We start from the raw sequence: 17602 nt of genomic DNA, 5'->3' as shown, positions 1-17602 counted from the left end.
CCCAGTACGGCCGCTACCGCCCCACCGTGAAGGGCTATTGGAAGGAGACGGCCGGCCTCTGCGTCGACGTGTTGTGCGGCCTCAGCGCTCACGCTACGGACGGATACCCGCCGCAGTCGTATTGTAGTACGCCTGGTACGAGCCAAACTTGGAAGGGATGACGTGGTTTTTGCCCGTCGCGGCGTTCGTGAACTTGCCGAACGACCTCTAGGTCTTCTGGTTCCAATCATGGGGGCCGACGTCCTTGGCGAGCATACCGACGCTCAGAATCACGTTCCTCTCGTGGAAAGTCTTGTACTTGAACTCTAGACCGAAGAAGTCGTCGTTATCGGCGTCTTCGCGCTGGATCTGCACAGCAGCGTCAACCGCATCGGGCTGACAGAAGATCTACAGCGCTTGCCAGTGAGAAGAAGCTAGTGGTGGACCCGGAATGCGTGGTCGAGCAGATCAACAGCTTGGAAGAGGCCAAGAAGACCGAGCGCGTGAGCCGCATATCCGTGTATGTTGAGACCGAGCAACTGCACTTCAGGCTACGTCGTACTAAGTATCCTAGAGGCTGTGTCTGCTGTAGTCCTTGACCAAATCGTTCAAGATGACGAGTAGATTAGAATCAATCGAGGTCGCAAATGAACATCATTTTAGCTGGCTGCTGCTTATGGGGCAGTCCGAGTCGGTAGTGTGCCTACAACGCCTTGTGTTGATGGTCTTCACTGAACCAAGATTCTTCAGTACGATAGAACCTTTCGGCTAGCTAACTTGGCTTTCTGCATCTGCGTAGCTACAATGATAAAATACATTCGAGAGCTCCAAGAGCGAGCAACACCACGCAAACGAGCTACTCAGTGTGCATGGTTCGGCAGCGCGGTGGTCGACCGAGCTATGGTAACTCGGCAGGATTCAAGCCAGTCTGTGCATGGGTAGCTACAGCACACAGCCACCAATCTTTTTTTAAGGATATCTACCATGCTTGCCCTTCTCGAGTAGAGTGTGATCTCATGCCTGCCATTGCTGCCTTATCGCCTATTACCGTATAATGTATGGGGAGTGGGTGGGTGGTGTCATCCACTGCTACGGTGGTGTCTCTCATTGCTACGGTGCTGGCGTCTAGAATCACACCTAAAACTACGGTGCTTATGTCCCTCATACATTAGACCCTGCTTGCACCGTGTTGCACCGAACCAAACAGAGTGAGTCTGTGCATGGTAAAAGGCAAGACATTATACCTATCGCAAGAACAAGAAGACGTAGTGCTAAAGAGAAATGAATGCGGTGCAACTGGGCACGAAGTGGTTCAACGCAAAGACATCATACACTGCTGCTGCCACTGGTGGTTTCTGTGGGCCCCACTAAACCTCAATCGTGTTCTGTGGGGCCCTGTGAGCTGAAGTGAAATGGGGCCACGGTGAAAACAGCGCGCAGCGGGACTCCTAGCCAAATGATTGTCCTTTATAGAGGTATCATTTGAAATGGTGTAGATTACAAAATGCACCCGTGGCAACAGATGTGGTGGTTGTTCCCTTCCGCAACGCAGTCACGACAATGCGTAGCTAGTGAGCTAGTAGCAGGGATCACTTGCATAAATACCAACGGCCCCGCTCGGGTATGCTTTGGTTAAGCTCCTTGCACCAGCGATACTAGAACAAACCATAGGTTCTGATTTGCATGCATCATGCGCTCTATTGAGGTATTCGCAATATTGAGTCCACACGATACGACACCCTCGCTCTCCAACACCCCACCGCACCCACTACATGAAACCCAACTCGTTACTTCTACCTCCGCAATAGCACCGCCTCCTCGCTGGACCTTGCTTGCCTTTCAGTTCATCAGAGGCGCTGGCGTGCAACCCGTGCGCAATCCTCGTGCTGGCGTTTTCGGGAATGAGCTTTACGAACACCCCTACGTGTTGGAGTGATGGTCATTGATAAGCATGCGGGCTTTGCTGTGTACGGTGCTGTAGTCCAAATCTTGTCTGCTCACGTCCCTCCCTCGCTGAAAAGCCGGTGCGGTGCGCTCGCTGCGAATGAGGTTTTCTACGGTGCCAGCGCACAGTTACGGTGATTACCGTCTAAATCTTCGGTGTTAATAATACTCTCTCATTTTTTTTTTGTACCATGTGGTATAATATTTTATGGCAGTCACGTCTCAGATGGGCTCCTTCATCCCCTTCCCCAACTTGGCTGGGCAAGCATAGTCTTCAGCTGCATTCATGCAGCGGACGTGCCTTGACCTCTGAAACTAAATTGCACGTGAGGATCGCTGGCACAGCTTCAGTTTAATTGCATTATCATTATCGGGGCCTACTTGTTGGAGATAATGCAAAACATGATGCAACCCAACAAAACTAAAGCTATCTATTCAGGCAAATTGCTGTCGATAAATATTTGAGGTGCCTATTACTGGTGCATTCGCAGTTCGCTTAGGACAGGGGTGATTTAAACCCTGAAGTGTAGTGTATCCGTCTAAATTGTAGACTCTATTAATACAAGCAAAAAAATGCGCCTGTGGTTTGATCGCAGCCCCGTTTTCCGCTTGTAGACTTCGATTGCGTGAGTGGTCATTGAAAGGTGGCCGGATGAAGACTCACGCGATCAAAGGCTACATCGAAAGGCCACATCAAATAAGTTCGTATTTGATGCTCGTTTCTGTTTGACATACGCTAAGCGCACTTCAATATTCGATTGATATACATGGTTTGATAGTAGTGGGGTTTCTAGTTTTTAGTACTAATATGACCTCGGCCTTTAATTAGTATTAGTTCTACTAAACTGCGAAATATGCGTTAGTACTAAGACTAGTGTGACTACTAAGACTACTAAAACGCACATGCGCTGGATTTCAGCTGCAGCGCTAGCGTTGTGCTCGTACTTCGTCAGTACGAGTTCGCAGCGGACTCATAACAAAATACCCCGTTGAGAACACGCGTTCATGAAACCCAGCCGACGAGGTTCGGCTCATGCTAGCATTAGTTTTGCGATCGTCGAGTTTTCGCTATTCTTACAAAACTATCGCGAATGACGGCAAGATCATCGATGTCGTATGTCAAATGAAGTTAAGTGATAATAGTGTACCTCAAGGCGACACGAAACGAATGTGCTGGCACAACTTCTCAATGTGCTTCCATCGGCCACGTTCCCCTGTTTAGTACACAATCTTAACTTTTCCGCCAACTCGCCGGGTGCACGGCATTCTCAATTAGGTGCTCCGCTGCATACGAGCTCCAATTCACTGCCAGACGCTGGCATACTCTCTTGGTTGGGCGAGCTGAAAGTAGTAGCCGCTAAATCACGCCCCATGTGCAGTTTGAAAACAGTGCCCTGTAGGACACCCGGTATCCCTTTTGTCTTCTCTAGGATATTGTTTATCGGCTGAAAGATGATTCCAGATGCGAAGGTAGTTCTCAGCCACTTTTATAGTTCAGGAGACGAGAACGATGGAGAACACCCATGCTCGTGCCCTGTCGTAAGTGGAATTAGTAAATAAGTTAGTACTAATAATTCAAATTACAGACAACTAAGACCGTCAGCACTACCAAGTCGCTGACTGGGAAGAATATGCTTAATCTTAGTATTAGTATATCTCATATTAGTACTAACAGCTACTAATTGGTACACTACTGATTGGGATAAAACAAGTGCTGATCGAGGTTGCAGACTAGAACTTGATCACCACCGGATCATGAGGTGGTAGAGTCTTCTTAGCACAGTAATCATGCTGGTGAAGGGCCTAGCGTCCTCAATCTCACGTCAGAAGCAATCACCATTTGTCATCTCAAGCCGAAGAAAGCATATCACGATACCTGACAGTCAAGTTGGTGCTGGCATGACAAGCCTACTATCTCCACGCTTGTCCGAGATGGAGAACGCCATTCTTTCGTCTGGGATACTAGACTGTCTCGAGGTCTATGGCGTAGAGGCAAAATCCTCGGGAAATGACGAACGGAAACGCCGAAAGCATCGGGTCAAAATGGTCAAGTTTCGTCTCCGGAAAAAGGAGAAGAACAATTGGTTGTGTGGTGAACTCCGGCGGCTAGAGCGCGAAATGAAGTGGCGAAGAGAAAATCTGAGGAGAACGAAAGCTATCAACAGTGCGGGCTGCGAACAAAGTAAAATCGGAGCACTGCAGTTTCTGGTCGACGAGAAAGAGGCTCTCCATGAGCAAAACATGGCACTGCGAGCCAATCTCGAGAAGCACAAACTGTTTGATGAAGTCTTGCTCGCTGAAAGCCACGTTTTGACTAAGAAAAACGAGCTCCTGCTACCAAGTCGCAACAAAGAGGCCGGCTGGCGTGTTCATTTTCCTGGTGGTGAGCCGTCCTTCCACTTCCATCCGTTTACCCGAGGAGACTTCGATGCTGTCGTAAACGCATGCCGTACCAAGCCCCCGTCAAATCTTCCGTCCGTAAGGTTGGCAGGAGCCTTTCTTGGATGGGATGTGTACCAGGCGACCGCGACTTCCGTCTTGGGGAGCCAGACCCTACTAGCACGCGCACGATTTACCAAGCGTCTTCACTGCTCTCTGAGGTTTGCCTTCGAGGCGATGAGTGACAAGGACATGGACACGTGGCCTCATCTCGTGATTCCTATGAACTGGGGCGGCTTGAGAGCAGGGCGCTCCACCACGAGGGTGCTACAGCACTTTGATGCCAACGGGTGTGTGATGGTTTGCAATGTTCAAGCTCAAGTGGATCTCCGCTACATTTGCTTCGCCCAGCGTTCACCTTGGACGGAGCAAGACGGGAAACGAGTGGTCACGTACATGACAGTGATCGCCGACTCGGAGGCCAACAGACGAAGTCGCTCAGCCGAGGCGAATCCAGACGAGGTGGAGTGGGTCACGGAGGGCGGATCCATTCTGACGCTCACGGAAGCAGACGACAACTCTATTGACGTTGTGTACGACCACTGGGGTGGCTGTCATGATGCTCTGCATGCACAATATATGTTTGTACAGTGGACTCACTGGACGCTGCGCTGGGAGCAAATGGTGATACCATCGAGCCTACTTACTGGTGTGTAGACGATAGTGAGCCTGGGGTCACTGAGAACCGCACACGCCAGTGGTATTATCCCACAAGTTAAAACCATTGATACAGTCGAGTTCGTTCGTTTTGCAATGTCCAGAACGTGGTGGAGATCAAGGAAGAGAAACAGCGTCAATGGGGCGGTAGACGTATCCACCATCTTACAGGTTAATGTTTATTTGCACCGTGAGTTTCACGATACGGGTCAAGTACACAACGTTGGAAAGGCTCCTTTTGACGACATCGCCAATCCGTCTTCCGACGCTACAGCGTTCAGCATTAATGGCAAAGATGCCCTCCAACTCCTGGATTTTGAAAATATATGGTGTTAAGTGTTTGAGATTGATGTTTACGGAAAGAAGCTTGCATGGGGTTGAAGGAGTCATCCGTCTCGCTTTTGGGCAGCATGCTCGATCTTGTGCTGCTTATCGAGCGTCTCCAGCAGCAAAAAAGTGTTTTCCTTCTTTAGAGTGGCGTATTCAATTGTCAATCGGCGCAAGGAGATGAGGAATTTTTGACTGGAGTCATCGCAGCCAATTCGAGCCGCTGCGGTCAAGCAACGATCAGGTTCTTTCTCGAGGTGCTGTCGCTCCTGCAATGATCTCGTTCAGGCGTCTTTCTTGCGCCGACGCCACTTGATCAAATTTGGCCGTGATAGCAGCGTCAGTCTAGCTCCTGTTGCCTTCAATCTAAAGACACAATAGTCTTGACGGCGATACGCACTGCTCCAAACGAACAGGAAACCGAATCCAGTCGATATACAGCTCTCGGCCGTGCGCCTCACTCAGACACTCCGACCACTGGTCGAAAACAACATCGATCGTGTCTGCGTCGACCTCCGTGATCGTCATGTACATGCCCCCCTCGAGAAGCCACTGCACGTCTCGTTGAGGTCCTTCTACCTCGCGGTTCCGAGCGTTCGCTTCCGAGTTTCCAACCGTCATCAAGTATTTGTCCACGCGCTTTCCATCCGACCGCGTTGATCGGTAGTGCCGCGCGAGGGCGATGTAGCGCAGGTTCACTTCGCCAGGTATGTTGCATACCATCACGAGGGCATTCTCGTTGAAGCTCTGGAGTGTTTGGCAGCAGACGCTTCCGGTCTGGTCACGCCCCCAGCTTCTTGGCGTCACCAGCACTGGCCACAAGCTCTTCTCAAGATGAGGCAGGATTCTGTCAGACTCGTCGAGACTGCAGCGTAGACGCCTTGAAAAGCGCGCGTGTGCCACAAATGACATCCCGGTCTTGCTTGGAGCGAGCGGCGCATAATCCACCGTCCAGCCGAAGATCTCCCCCACCGTTGCAATGCATGGATGGTGCTCGGCGTATGCGCTGTCGCTGTTGTTAACTATGTCGTCGTACTCTTTCTCGGTGAACGGGGTGAAGTGGAACGACGGGGAGCCGTTCGGAAACTGCACGCGCCACCCAGCGTCGTCTGAGGGTGGCGGAAGAGGAGAATCTTCGGGGCGGAACTGGTTCAGCAGCTCTTGGGTATCACGTTGTGCCAGCGTGTTGAAATTGTGCTGCTTTTCAATCGCTTCTCGCAACGAGAGGTTCTCGTTTTGGAGAGCCGTGCATTCGATGAAGACCTGTTGGTAGCGACCACCCAGCGACTGCGATGAAATCACGTCGGACGCTACGCGAGCTTCGTTGACCCGAAGTCGCACCTTCTTCTCCAGGTCTTGCCTCTCTCGGAGCATGTCGGTCATCTCGTCCTTCTTCTGACGGCGCCACTTGACCATCCGGCGACGCTGTTGCTCGCGTCGCCACTGCTCGAGTATGGCGCACTCATAGAGCTCCGTCGGGGAGGATGCCGCCTTCGTCTTGGCGCGACTTTTGGCGACAGAAGCAGCGTGCAGCACGCTCGTAGGACTCGGGGACGTGATAACGGAGACCATAGTGGTCGTTAGCGAATGACTTGGATGACGTGAGACTCGCCCCAGAGATTCAGCGCGCCCGAGTTGTGTGGTCCAGGGCTGTGCCACCAGCACATCACATGTGCTATCACGTAACCAGTAAGGTTATCGCGTAGTAGCCAGTAAGGTGACTGACTGCAAGAGGTTCAAGCAGGTGGTTATTGCAGAGGACTATGATTGCGACCATGCAAGCGTGCTGGATGATTGCCGTCGCTTGCGAGGAGTGAAGCGCGAGAAGTGCCCGTATCCCCCAGGAGGTGCAGCTGAGGTCCAAGCTCGCCAAGCAAACCTTGCCAGTTAGCCTCGTGCATCGCTGGCCAACGAGACTGTGAGTATCCGACGAACCTAGCACATTTGAGTGACTACATGTAGTGGTTCTTCAGCAGCCCCAAGGCACTCAACTGACAGATTCGTCTTCGCTGGGCCAACTAAGAAGCTGAGGATGGCGTGTGTACTTCCGAATTCAACGGGGTGTTGAGCTTAAACAGCGGCGTCCGTAGTGGAAACATTGTTCGGCTGGACAGCGCACCATGTTTCACTATCGCGTCGATTACAGGACAATGCTGTTGTCCCTTGCCGAGTTCACACTCGATTTTTACGGAGGTTGCTGAACAAACTGGTAAGCGCTCCGACGCACGAAATTGCACTGGCTTCGCAAAGATGGACTCTATCTCAAGTTCGCGGAGGCGAGCAAAATCTGCTCAAGTAGTTTGGAAGGTGGTTCCGTTGAAGATGAAATGCATCATAATGCGGTACTCGGGCCACTACTCGTCTTGGAAAGCTCACACGAATGCACGGGTGTCATCGTAGCTCAGTTGTTGATTTATCTCTTCAATTGGCTTGATCCTCTGCACTTCATTGGATTCCACTTATCCTAACTTACACACGCGCGCCGACTTTTTATCGGGCTTGTCTTAAAACGCGAGCATCTTCGATGGCGTCACCAGCTGCTCCCACCGGATGACGATGTGGCCCCAGTCGACGAGGCAATACTGTGCATGTTGCTCGCTCATGCAGGCAGAGCAGTGGTCGTACACAACTTCGAGCGTGTCGTCATCGATCTGCGACAGCGTCATGTACGCTCCACCTTCGTTAACCCAGTGCACACCCTGGCCTTCAGGCTCGGCTTCTCGACTGCGCTCGTTGGCATCCGAGGTCACGACCACCATGGCGTGCGTGATTGATCTCCGCCCGTCAGCGCGCTGAGCTCGTCGTCGACTCACCAGGTTAAGATAGCGGATATGCACACCGAGCGCGCGTTCCGGGGTGTTGCGGACGATCACGTACGTATCGTGATCGACCACTTGAAGCACTTGAGACGCGACGGCGCCACTGTGAATATGTCTCCAGAGCTCCGGCGTCGTGAGTATAGGCCACGAGTCGACGTCGAGCTTGTCCATCGTTGCATGCGCCGATCCGCCCGCACAGTGGATGCGTCTTGTGTATCGAACGCGCGCCACCAACACGTTAAGGCCTGGGCGACGCACAAGCGGCGCGCGCTCCACCTCCCAGCCCAGCAAACTCCCGACGTTCTCCATCGGTGGCAACACTGCGAACTTCGCGTCGTAGCCTTCTCGGATCGCATCAAGCTGCTCCTTGGCGAACGGATGAAAGTGGAACGAAGGCTCGCCGCCGGAAAAATGCACGCGCCAGCCGCGCTGCAGCGAGATCAAGTGCGAGAGTGACGACGAAGACGACGCAGACGACTCGGAGCCGCCCGACAAGGACGAGTCGGAGCTGCTGTCTTCGCGGCTGGCGACGCTGCTGGTGGGTTCCGTCACGTCCGACTCGAGGCCGTCGCCCGCCCCCGTCGCCTGTTCTCGCAGTGCCTTGTGACTGTCGATCCGGTCGCGGAGCGCCGCGTTCTCAAGCTTGAGCGCTTCGGTCTCCGCTATCACGTGGCACACATCTGCGTGCTTCTGCTGCTTGGTACTAGGCCGGTGCTGCAGTCTCGACACGCGCGCCGCCGCGCGTCGCTGCATGGACAAGTGCTGCTGCAGCCGCTGCTCGAGCTGCTGGTGCTTCGTGCGCAGCTCCGCCTGCTGCTCCTTCTTCTTGCGGCGGAAGAAGACCATGTTCTCGCGATGCTGTTGGCGCTTCCACTCCTTTTCGTCCTCGGCGGTCCATTTGCCAGCCGTGGACAGCAGCCAGTGGCTCTCGCTGGCCAACGGCCGCGCGCCGTGGCCGATACTGAGCGGCGTCGTCGTCGGCCGCGCCGTCATCTCTGTTGAGTCAACCAGAGCTTGTCCGAAGGGGGGGGGCAGAGGACCGCCTGTTGTATGCTGTTCAGCGCCAAGAGGGAGCCGACCAAGTCGCCACGTCAAACGCAGCTCCTCGTCAAATCGTTAAGTCGTGCTGGCTCCAAGAGAGCCGGTCTCCAGTCAAAGAGTAGGCCCCATCGCATTGCACACTCTCTAAAGGGTCCTGTCAGTGAGTCAGCGTATCCGGCGAGGTGGGCTCACTTGCTACATGCACGTACACCAGCAAGTTGAACAGCTCGTTTGATGTAGCGCTACGAGTGTTGCTACGGTACTGCTTCCAGCGTTGCAATCGGCGTGGCCCTTTTCAGAACGTGAGGCGGTGCGACGGCATGACCATCTGCTCCCATCTGCAAGCGATGCCCAGCACTTCTACCATTAGATAGCGCGCGTGGTCCTCGCTCACGCACTCGTAGTCGCAGCCGTAATGCAGTCGGATATTGCGAGCCTCGTTCGCGGGCGGGATCGGTGGCTCTTCGGTGAGCAGCAAGTACGAGATGCCGCGCTTCATCCACTCGATGCCGTGCAGCTGAGTCGTGACCTCCTCACCTGCGCCTTGACAATCGCTCGGGTTCACAATAGTCTTGAGCAGCGCCACGACGCGCTCGTTCTGCGCGTTGAGGCCTCGCACGCGCGCGAGGATGTTAAAGTAGCGGATATTCTGCTGCTCCCCGGATTGAACGGGGGCGTTTTGGATAAGCACGGTCATGTCGTCGGATACGCGTTGAATCACGCGGGTGACGACGGGTGTGCTGTAGATGGTAGCGAACTTCTTGGGGTCGTGGAAGACGTCCCAGGTCCGGTTTACGATGGCGTCCATCGAGTCTTCCACTACGCGAACAGTCTTGGTGAACTGGAAGCGGAGTGACCTCGGGTCTACGTTCAATGGCCGCATCACGCGCCACCCGAAGAACTCGAGCTCGGACATTGGCGTGCGTCGCTGCATGAACTCCGAGTACAGATTGAGCATGCGCTGGAAGACAGCGCGCATGACGTCTTCGCAGTTCTCCTCCGACATCGGTGCGTAGTAGATCGGATCTTCGTCTGCCTCAAAAAATATCCACGAGCTCGTTCCGCTGGTCGAAATTCCTGGCGTGTTGACCTGCATGCACTCGATTCCCTCCACGCACTCGCAAAAACCCTCGGAAATATCCGCGAGGACGCATTCCTTGTCAATTGCGTCGCACAGCTTGGCGTGCTCTTCTATCCTCCGCTGCAGCTCCTTGTTTTCCAGTAGGACACGCTCCTGAACTGCGACCTGCTCGGTGAATTTGTGTCGTAGCTCCTGCTGGCGAGAAGTTCCGTCCCGACTATTGTGCAGCGGCACCACCACTGACTCGAGTCCCTGTGTCACCGAGTGGCCGGTGTGTTCAAGCAGCTCATGCAGTTCCCTGCCCAACATCATTTCCTGCTCCTGGATCGCGGCGGCGCTCGCCTTGTGTCGGAGTCGCGATCTTGCCACCACCTCCTTGTGTCGCTGCCGTCGTCGCGCTGCCTTGGCCTCGTCAAGCTTTCGCTGCTTCTCCCTCTCGAGGTCTTCTATCCTCACTTCCTCGTCAAACAGCAGCTCGTTCTTGAAAGACGGCCACTGCTGCATTTGAATGTCGAAGTTGAGCTGCTCGTCGCTGGTGACGGAAGTTCCAGTGGAGCGCCCCATCCCAGCGGCGCCGTCCTGGTTCATTGACCCCGCCTCGACAGATCAGGTTTAAAACTCGAGTGGCAGGGATCAAGCGAGACTCCCACCTGCCAGCTCGCAGTGCCGCCCGCTCGTATTTTTGCTGCTTGCTTGCGTTAGGCCTCGCGCGCGTTCTCGCGGGGCCTTTGCGCGGCGTGATTGCGGAGACCTTCGTCCGGTCGGGCAGCTCGCGCTCAGCTACCGGTACACTGCAGACCGGATCTCGCCGTGTGCTGACGCCAGTGGCGACAGTCCGACTGGCTTTGATTGGTCCTAGGCCCCCACTGTAGCGAGTCCTGCGTGGTGGCTAGTCGGCGACCAGGCCAGCTTCACAGTCACCAAGGATAAGCGACTCATCTGGTGGCTTCTGATATCCACGCTTCGTTTGTCAAGGTGGCTGGTTCTCGGGCATCGTTTGTCACGGCAATCGCACCTGTTGTTTACGGCTCCGCCATGTTGGTCGTCCAAGTTGCTACATGTAGGCTGCGGAGGCCAGTGCAAGGCAAGACGGTGTGGCCATGGGAGTGTAAAGTGGCCGAGCATGATCTCAATGACGACTAGGGGTGGCGACGTTACTTTTTTTAACGTTAAATAACGTTATATTTTTAACAGTTAAAATGTGTCCGAGTTAGTTGTTTAGCTCAGAATAACACACAAATCACAGACTTGCTCATTGGCCAAGATCAAGCCAATCACCGAACCAGGATTCTTAAAAATGGGAAAGACCACATATAAGCTGTATGGTACTGCCATAAGCAACGCTGATTCAGCGGACGGAACTTCCAACCTGGTCGGAGGGAAGCATTCACGCTGATCGGACTTCGACCAACGGAGGGAGGCGTTCAAGCCGGCCACCGTTCAGATAGTCATGTATGGAAGGCGATTGACATCACGCAGAACTGCTTCTGACGCTAGGTCGCTTGGCAAGGAGTGTGACTGGGAGCTCAAGAACTACTTGCGGACGTCATCAGCAGAACGAGTGGAAGAACAGGAGCAACCGTCGTCACTCGACTGATGGCGCGGCAATGCCAAGACGTTTCCGCTTATCGTTTCATTAGCTCGGAAGTGGTTTTAGTGCATCGCGACATCAGTTCCTTCCGAGAGAGCATTTTCCACAGCAGGAAAACCAGTCACCAAGCGGCGTAGTGCTCTTACTGCCGACACAGTGCGCGACATTGTATTCATGGCGGAGAATCAACCTTCTTGAGCTCGACTTCCGCGATGGCAAGCCTTCTTGAGTATCATCAGGCTACGTTTCGGCACAATTCTTCATTTTACATTGAGCTCAGTTCACGTGCATGCATAGTTATCATCGGTTTTCATTCGGCGGTTTACTCACTTCCTCACTTCCTAATAAACTTGATAGTCTTTCACATTCTTGGATGTATCCTTTGCTCAGCTTGGATCATATTATTATAGCAGTAAGGGAAACCCAAAGAACCCGGTCAAAGATCAGAATTTGTAGTGTTGATTGAAAATGTACTGTAGTAGGACGCGTAGAAGAGATATGCTCGTTGTATCCAGTTGTCGTAAAAACCGCTTCATGATGATATGGAATGGTTCACAAGAACAACGATCTGAAGCAGAGGACGAACCGACAGCCTCCTAGCCCGACGACGAACCCGAGCAGGCCAGAATGGACGCGTCAGTGTAGCTCGATCGATGCTGGTCGCCGTATCGGCGGCAGGCCTGGCCTTTGAGAAGCACCGGAAGTCCAGTTGGTCGTCGTCCGAGTCGTACACCCACTCACCATCAATGATGGCTCCAGCGTCGTCCATCTCAAGCAGGTAGTACCCATCGTGTACGAGCCCGAAGACACCAGAGAACCATCGTCTCGAAAATCCACGAGAGACGACGAGTCTTGACGTACACGGTGTTCTTAGCAGCCGAGGTCGGTTGTTCCTCCATGCCGTCTGGGCATCCACTTCCAGGAACACGGCACACCTTAAAACCTCCGAACCGGCCGTGACATCAACGATGACAATCGAATTCAGGCTGCCCAGTAGGATCGCAGCGGCGATGTGGAAGTAAGCAGGGTTCAGGTCACGGTACGAGTCACTCGAGTGACGGCCGTACGAGTTGATCGAGACGCTGGCGCTGACAGCAGAGCCTTGGCGTCCATGGGCTGGGATGTCACGCCGTTGGGCGTCACGGCGCACTGGGGATCGCCTTCAGCGCAGCGGCAGGTGTCCCGGCGTGGCAGATGCCGTACGACTAGTCTTCAGCTGTGGAACCTGTGACAACCTCTGGCTCGGACACAGGACGCAAACAGAGGCGACAGCGTACCGCCAGAAAGAAACTCAGGTCAGTCGTAGAGTGTGGCAAAAGATGCCAAGAATGAATTTAGCGGACTTTGCAAAAGTATGGCGTCTACAATGCCAAAAGCACAAAAATACCTAGAGCATGTTCATGTTATTGCAAATATCATACAGTGTTAAAGTAACGTTAAAAAAATAACTTAACCCAAATAACGTTATTTCCCGTGTTAGAGAGATAACGGTAACGTCGCCACCTCTAATGACGACAGCGGCCGCTCCGCGTTGATTTGCGTGCGTCGGGCGGAACGAGGACAAAACCAGACCGGTGCGCGAGCTAGCACGTCAACTGACGTGTGAAACGCGCGCGTTGCCTGGGACTTGGCTGGCTGGCTGCTGCTGCAAGACGGCAGCCCATACAATTTCTTGCGCCGGGTCTGCCAGTCGTAGCTGTACCGCACGTGTGTCGGCGGTCTGCCTCCGACCTGTCGACGAATAATGAGGATGGACACGTATCTGCACGACCACCAGCGGAAAGCTATTTTACATGTAGCGTCAATCGGTTTTTAGTAGGCAGCATCGCCCAGCTCTCTGCGCGCGGATGAGTGAATACTTGAGTTCATCGTGTTTGGCGTCGCCGTCGGCAGGTATTATACATGAAAGCCAACTCCGCGATTCACTGCCTGCAATGGCGCTCGCTTGGCTGCGGGCTTCTCTGGTGAACGTCGTGACTACGCGTTCAAACAAGACCGGTCGCCACAGGGTCGGGGCGATTAACCCCCGAAGGCGTCGGAGGTCTGCGCTAGACTAGCTATGTCATGGCCGAGCGACTGCAGTTCGAGGATACATACTGGTCAGATCCTCGAGCTTGAGCGCTGAGGCCCGATTACCTCTCGAACGCAAACACGTCTAACTTACGGACACATGCAATTTAGTTTACGGTGCACACACACTACGCCTTGTCGGTGATCGACAACGTCCGCATGGGAGTCACGAGCTGCTCCCAGCGCACGAGGGCTTCGCCCATATTCATACATGCAAACGGCAGGCCCGTGCACGAAGCCGTCTCGTCGCCCACATTCGTCACTCCGCCATACTCGACCTCGACGCTGTTTTCGTCGTCGATTTCCGTGAACGACAGGTAGCTCGTGCCTTCGCGCATCCACTCGGCCGACGGGTTGGGCGAGTGCGTGTCGGCCCGGGGGAAGCATTTATCAGGGTCCAGGATGCGACTCATGATCGTCACGCGTCGTCGCGTGTTGCTGTGCCAATTGGCGCTCAGGAGCTCAGGAGTCGAGTCCATCACGCAGTCCTGCACCTGCACGACGAGGCACACGAAGCGCTTGCGCATCTCGGCGTTCTCGTCTGGAAACGTCCTCATTAACACACTCGTGTGCGCATCCACGCGCTGCAGCATGCGCGAGGTCATCGGGTTGCGGTACATTTGCGAGTACAGCTCGGGGGTGTCCATGATCCGCCACGTCGCTTTGGCCAGCGTGTCCCCCGTGATCCGCTCTCCATTCGCGTCCACAGCACTGATCCTCTTTGTAAAGCGATGCTGCATCTTGACCTTCGGCGTGTCCAGCTCGCTCTCTTGGCTATGCATGGAGAAGTAAACCTTCCAGCCGAAAGCTTCGTTGTACAGTTTGCGAGCCCCCGGGCCGCGCAGCACGTCCTGCATCTCCTGGTAGCTCCTAAAGGCAAGTTCCAGGCACGTGTCCCTCGCGACCGGCTGGTAGAAGAGCACGGGTTCGTCCTCCGAGAAGACCACCCAGCGTCCTCCTCCTTCTTCCTGCAGCAACAACTGATCTGCCTCTGTCGCGCCGTCCTTGGGTAACCGCTCGTGCTCGACGCCCAGCAGCTTCATGAACCGCTGCCACTCGCGGAACCTCTCGGTGAGGCGTCGGTTCTCCTCGGTGATCGTGTCTTGCTGCAGCACAAGACTCAAGTAACGTTGCTGGACGATCCTGGTCGCGGTGCTCTGGGCCCCGACACGTAAGCACAGTTGCTCGTCTTCTACGTTGCCAGTAGGAAAAGCCTCGACGCCCTGCCCTTGGTCCTTCACTTTCCTGCTCTGCAGCCGCTTGACGGCGCCCTCGAGCTCGCGAGAGAGCCGCTCCACTTCCACGCGCTTCACCTCAAGACTCTTCTTCTCCGCGAGCCGCTGGCGCTGCATCCGGTCGCGGTGGCGCGCGCGGCGCACGTCGGCGGGCAGCCGCCGGCTCTTGGCGTCGTCTGCTGCTTGCGCTGGCGGCGTCTTGGGCCTCGCCATCTTCTTCTGGACGGGGGACAGCTCCTCGAGACTTTCCATACTTTTGCCCTGTGCGACGCAATTCCCAAACTGAACTGGGCTACAAATAACTTGCGCTTTGTATTGCGCGCCGTGCCAGCCTGTGATTATACTCCCAAGGGGAAACGCGTCTATGCGGACCCGTTGGCAAGTCTTGTTGACGGGTTGGAGCTGCGCTGACGTGAGCAAGACGAAAGCAAGGAGCTACTGTGCGAGGCAGAAGCATGTACTGTACGGTGACTGCAGCTCTTCTTGTGCGTACAGTAGCGTTAGATACGTCCACTGGCTTCAGTGGACAAGTTTCGCGTCAACGGTCGGATCTTCGACTAAATAAATGCCTAGAGGCGCCCGATCAACGCGTTCAGCGCTGCAATCACGTCGAGCTCGGCGACGTGGTCCACTAGCTGGCCGTCCGCGTTGAAGTACGCCACCATGCGCAGCGGACACGAGAACTTCTGCCCTATAAGACGCGCCACCAGCGGTTCGTCTTGCAGTAGCCTCGGGGCGATGGCGGCGATCGTGTCGCGCTTGAGACGCCCCGAGAACTCGCCTCTGGACTCCACAACGCAACCCCCGCTGGGACCGCAGCGTTGTCTTGCTTCATCCACTACGTCGGTACTAACTGTGTCGCAAGGATCCTTGTCCTCGGCGAACTGCTGGGGCCCAACGTGGCCCACCAGTTGAATGGACTTTACAGTGTACGAGCGATGCGTGAACAGCACTTTGAAGCTTCTCCACGTCTGCATGAAGTGCGGTACACCGTCGCGACCTCCAGCTGATGGGGCCGAGAGGCGCTCGTGTATGCGGGACAAGAAGAGGCTGCGGTCATCCGGCTCCGCCTCGTTCGTCCCGCAGGTTTCGTCGCAGAAGAGGCGGAAGAGGAGAGCCACCATGCCCACGGCCTGGCCCTGGGCGCGCTGGCGCGCCACTGTCATGCGCGTGGTGTACAAGTCACGGCACTCTTGGAGGTACCGCACTTGCTGCTTGAGGTTGTTCACGTCAAGGGTCAGGTTGTACATCTGCGACTCGAGGGCGTCGTTATCAAGGCGGCGTAGGCGCTGCTTCGCACTGAGACGATAGGATCGTTTACGGTCTTTGTCAGGAATGACCGAGAGCGTTGTAGTGGTCGATTGGGGAGCAGGTAGAGGTCGCTTGCCGAGATTGCTTTTCTTTGCTGGCCTCTTCTCTCTTGCCTCAGACCGACGCTGTGCAGGGGGTTCTTCCTCGTTCTGGTTATCAGAATCGTCACACAGCACGAACTGCATTCCGACTTTCGAGCTTGGCTTCTTGGTTGTGGAGGAGTCCAAGCCTTGCGACTCGGGTGGAGCACACAGCAGGTTGGCGATGTTCATCTTAGGACGTGGCGATAGAGTTGTGTCTCGTGCGGGGGTGGACTTGAGCTCGAAAGAGCAAAACTAAAAATGTGTTTGTGTTGCGACGTGGATCGCCTCGAATTTCCTACGGCTTCTCCACCAGAATAGAAATTATGGCACATCGTGTTCAGTGGAGCATGCGCTCGAAGCCAGCCATCAGGGTAGTGTGGAAATGATGAAACGCCACTGTGGCAGTGTGAAAACTGTAGAAGAAGCGGACATTGGAGCGTATCTTGTCCACACACGTCGGTCTCTGGTGATATGCGCGCTCGTGGATTGGCGCGAAAGGTGCCAGCGTGTAGGCATTAAGAAATTACTGGTCGACGCTGGGCGATTTTATTGCTATGTAGTCGACGAACGGGACGGGGGTGCTGGTGCAAGTCAGCTGCATCGGAATTCAAGGAGACCTCGTTGAAGTCAAAGAAAGCAACGACCTCGACTGGGACGATATCAAACTCAGTGTGTTGATGGGTGCGACCTTGCTAATCAGAGCGTCAAGTTAGTCCGAAAGGTGGAGGTTTCGCACTTGTCACCATGGCGGTTCGCGATACTGACGAGCAGCTACGAGCGCCTACTCCTTTAACACATTTCGAGAGTGAGACTCCTCCTTTGTTTGACTAAATTTGCGTAGTCATCACGGCATGGTGGTGGGACGCCATTGTTGTGTGGCCACCGCAGAAGGCGCGAGGGGGCAGTTATTAATAATCCTGCCCACGCATCATTGTCCATATCCACTCATCACTGGTCGTCGAGTTAAGGTCGACAAAGGACTTTGATATTGCCTTCAGGAGCGTTTCACAAGCATCTTTGCTGAC

The 17602-nt window shown here is 54.5% G+C and overlaps 6 protein-coding genes across 6 annotated transcripts; 1 reads left to right on the top strand and 5 right to left on the bottom strand.

The window, feature by feature from the left end:
- Nucleotides 1-3966: 3966 nt before the first annotated feature.
- On the top strand, nucleotides 3967-5019 carry KRP23_4318 (uncharacterized protein; the record flags this gene model as incomplete). Its single annotated transcript, XM_067889260.1, has 1 exon — nucleotides 3967-5019. The coding sequence occupies one exon, from the start codon at nucleotides 3967-3969 to the stop codon at nucleotides 5017-5019; it is 1053 nt and encodes a 350-aa protein (XP_067748436.1).
- Nucleotides 5020-5712: 693 nt separating this feature from the next.
- On the bottom strand, nucleotides 5713-6918 carry KRP23_4317 (uncharacterized protein; the record flags this gene model as incomplete). The annotated part of the gene is made up of 1 exon (XM_067889259.1): nucleotides 5713-6918. One exon carries the CDS (start codon nucleotides 6916-6918, stop codon nucleotides 5713-5715), a length of 1206 nt encoding a protein of 401 aa, XP_067748435.1.
- Nucleotides 6919-7850: 932 nt separating this feature from the next.
- KRP23_4316 (uncharacterized protein) lies at nucleotides 7851-9158 on the bottom strand (the record flags this gene model as incomplete). The annotated part of the gene is made up of 1 exon (XM_067889258.1): nucleotides 7851-9158. One exon carries the CDS (start codon nucleotides 9156-9158, stop codon nucleotides 7851-7853), a length of 1308 nt encoding a protein of 435 aa, XP_067748434.1.
- A 343-nt stretch (nucleotides 9159-9501) lies between these two features.
- KRP23_4315 (uncharacterized protein) lies at nucleotides 9502-10875 on the bottom strand (the record flags this gene model as incomplete). The annotated part of the gene is made up of 1 exon (XM_067889257.1): nucleotides 9502-10875. One exon carries the CDS (start codon nucleotides 10873-10875, stop codon nucleotides 9502-9504), a length of 1374 nt encoding a protein of 457 aa, XP_067748433.1.
- Nucleotides 10876-14076: 3201 nt separating this feature from the next.
- Nucleotides 14077-15435, bottom strand: KRP23_4314 (uncharacterized protein; the record flags this gene model as incomplete). Its single annotated transcript, XM_067889256.1, has 1 exon — nucleotides 14077-15435. The coding sequence occupies one exon, from the start codon at nucleotides 15433-15435 to the stop codon at nucleotides 14077-14079; it is 1359 nt and encodes a 452-aa protein (XP_067748432.1).
- Nucleotides 15436-15752: 317 nt separating this feature from the next.
- Nucleotides 15753-16766, bottom strand: KRP23_4313 (uncharacterized protein; the record flags this gene model as incomplete). Its single annotated transcript, XM_067889255.1, has 1 exon — nucleotides 15753-16766. The coding sequence occupies one exon, from the start codon at nucleotides 16764-16766 to the stop codon at nucleotides 15753-15755; it is 1014 nt and encodes a 337-aa protein (XP_067748431.1).
- Nucleotides 16767-17602: the final 836 nt, after the last annotated feature.

Source organism: Phytophthora ramorum (assembly GCF_020800215.1).
Source record: "Phytophthora ramorum isolate Pr-102 chromosome Unknown Phyram_PR-102_s0003, whole genome shotgun sequence".
Taxonomy (NCBI): Eukaryota; Oomycota; class Peronosporomycetes; order Peronosporales; family Peronosporaceae; genus Phytophthora; species Phytophthora ramorum.
Note: the sequence above shows the minus strand (reverse complement) of the source record. Positions and strands in the feature narration are given on the sequence as shown.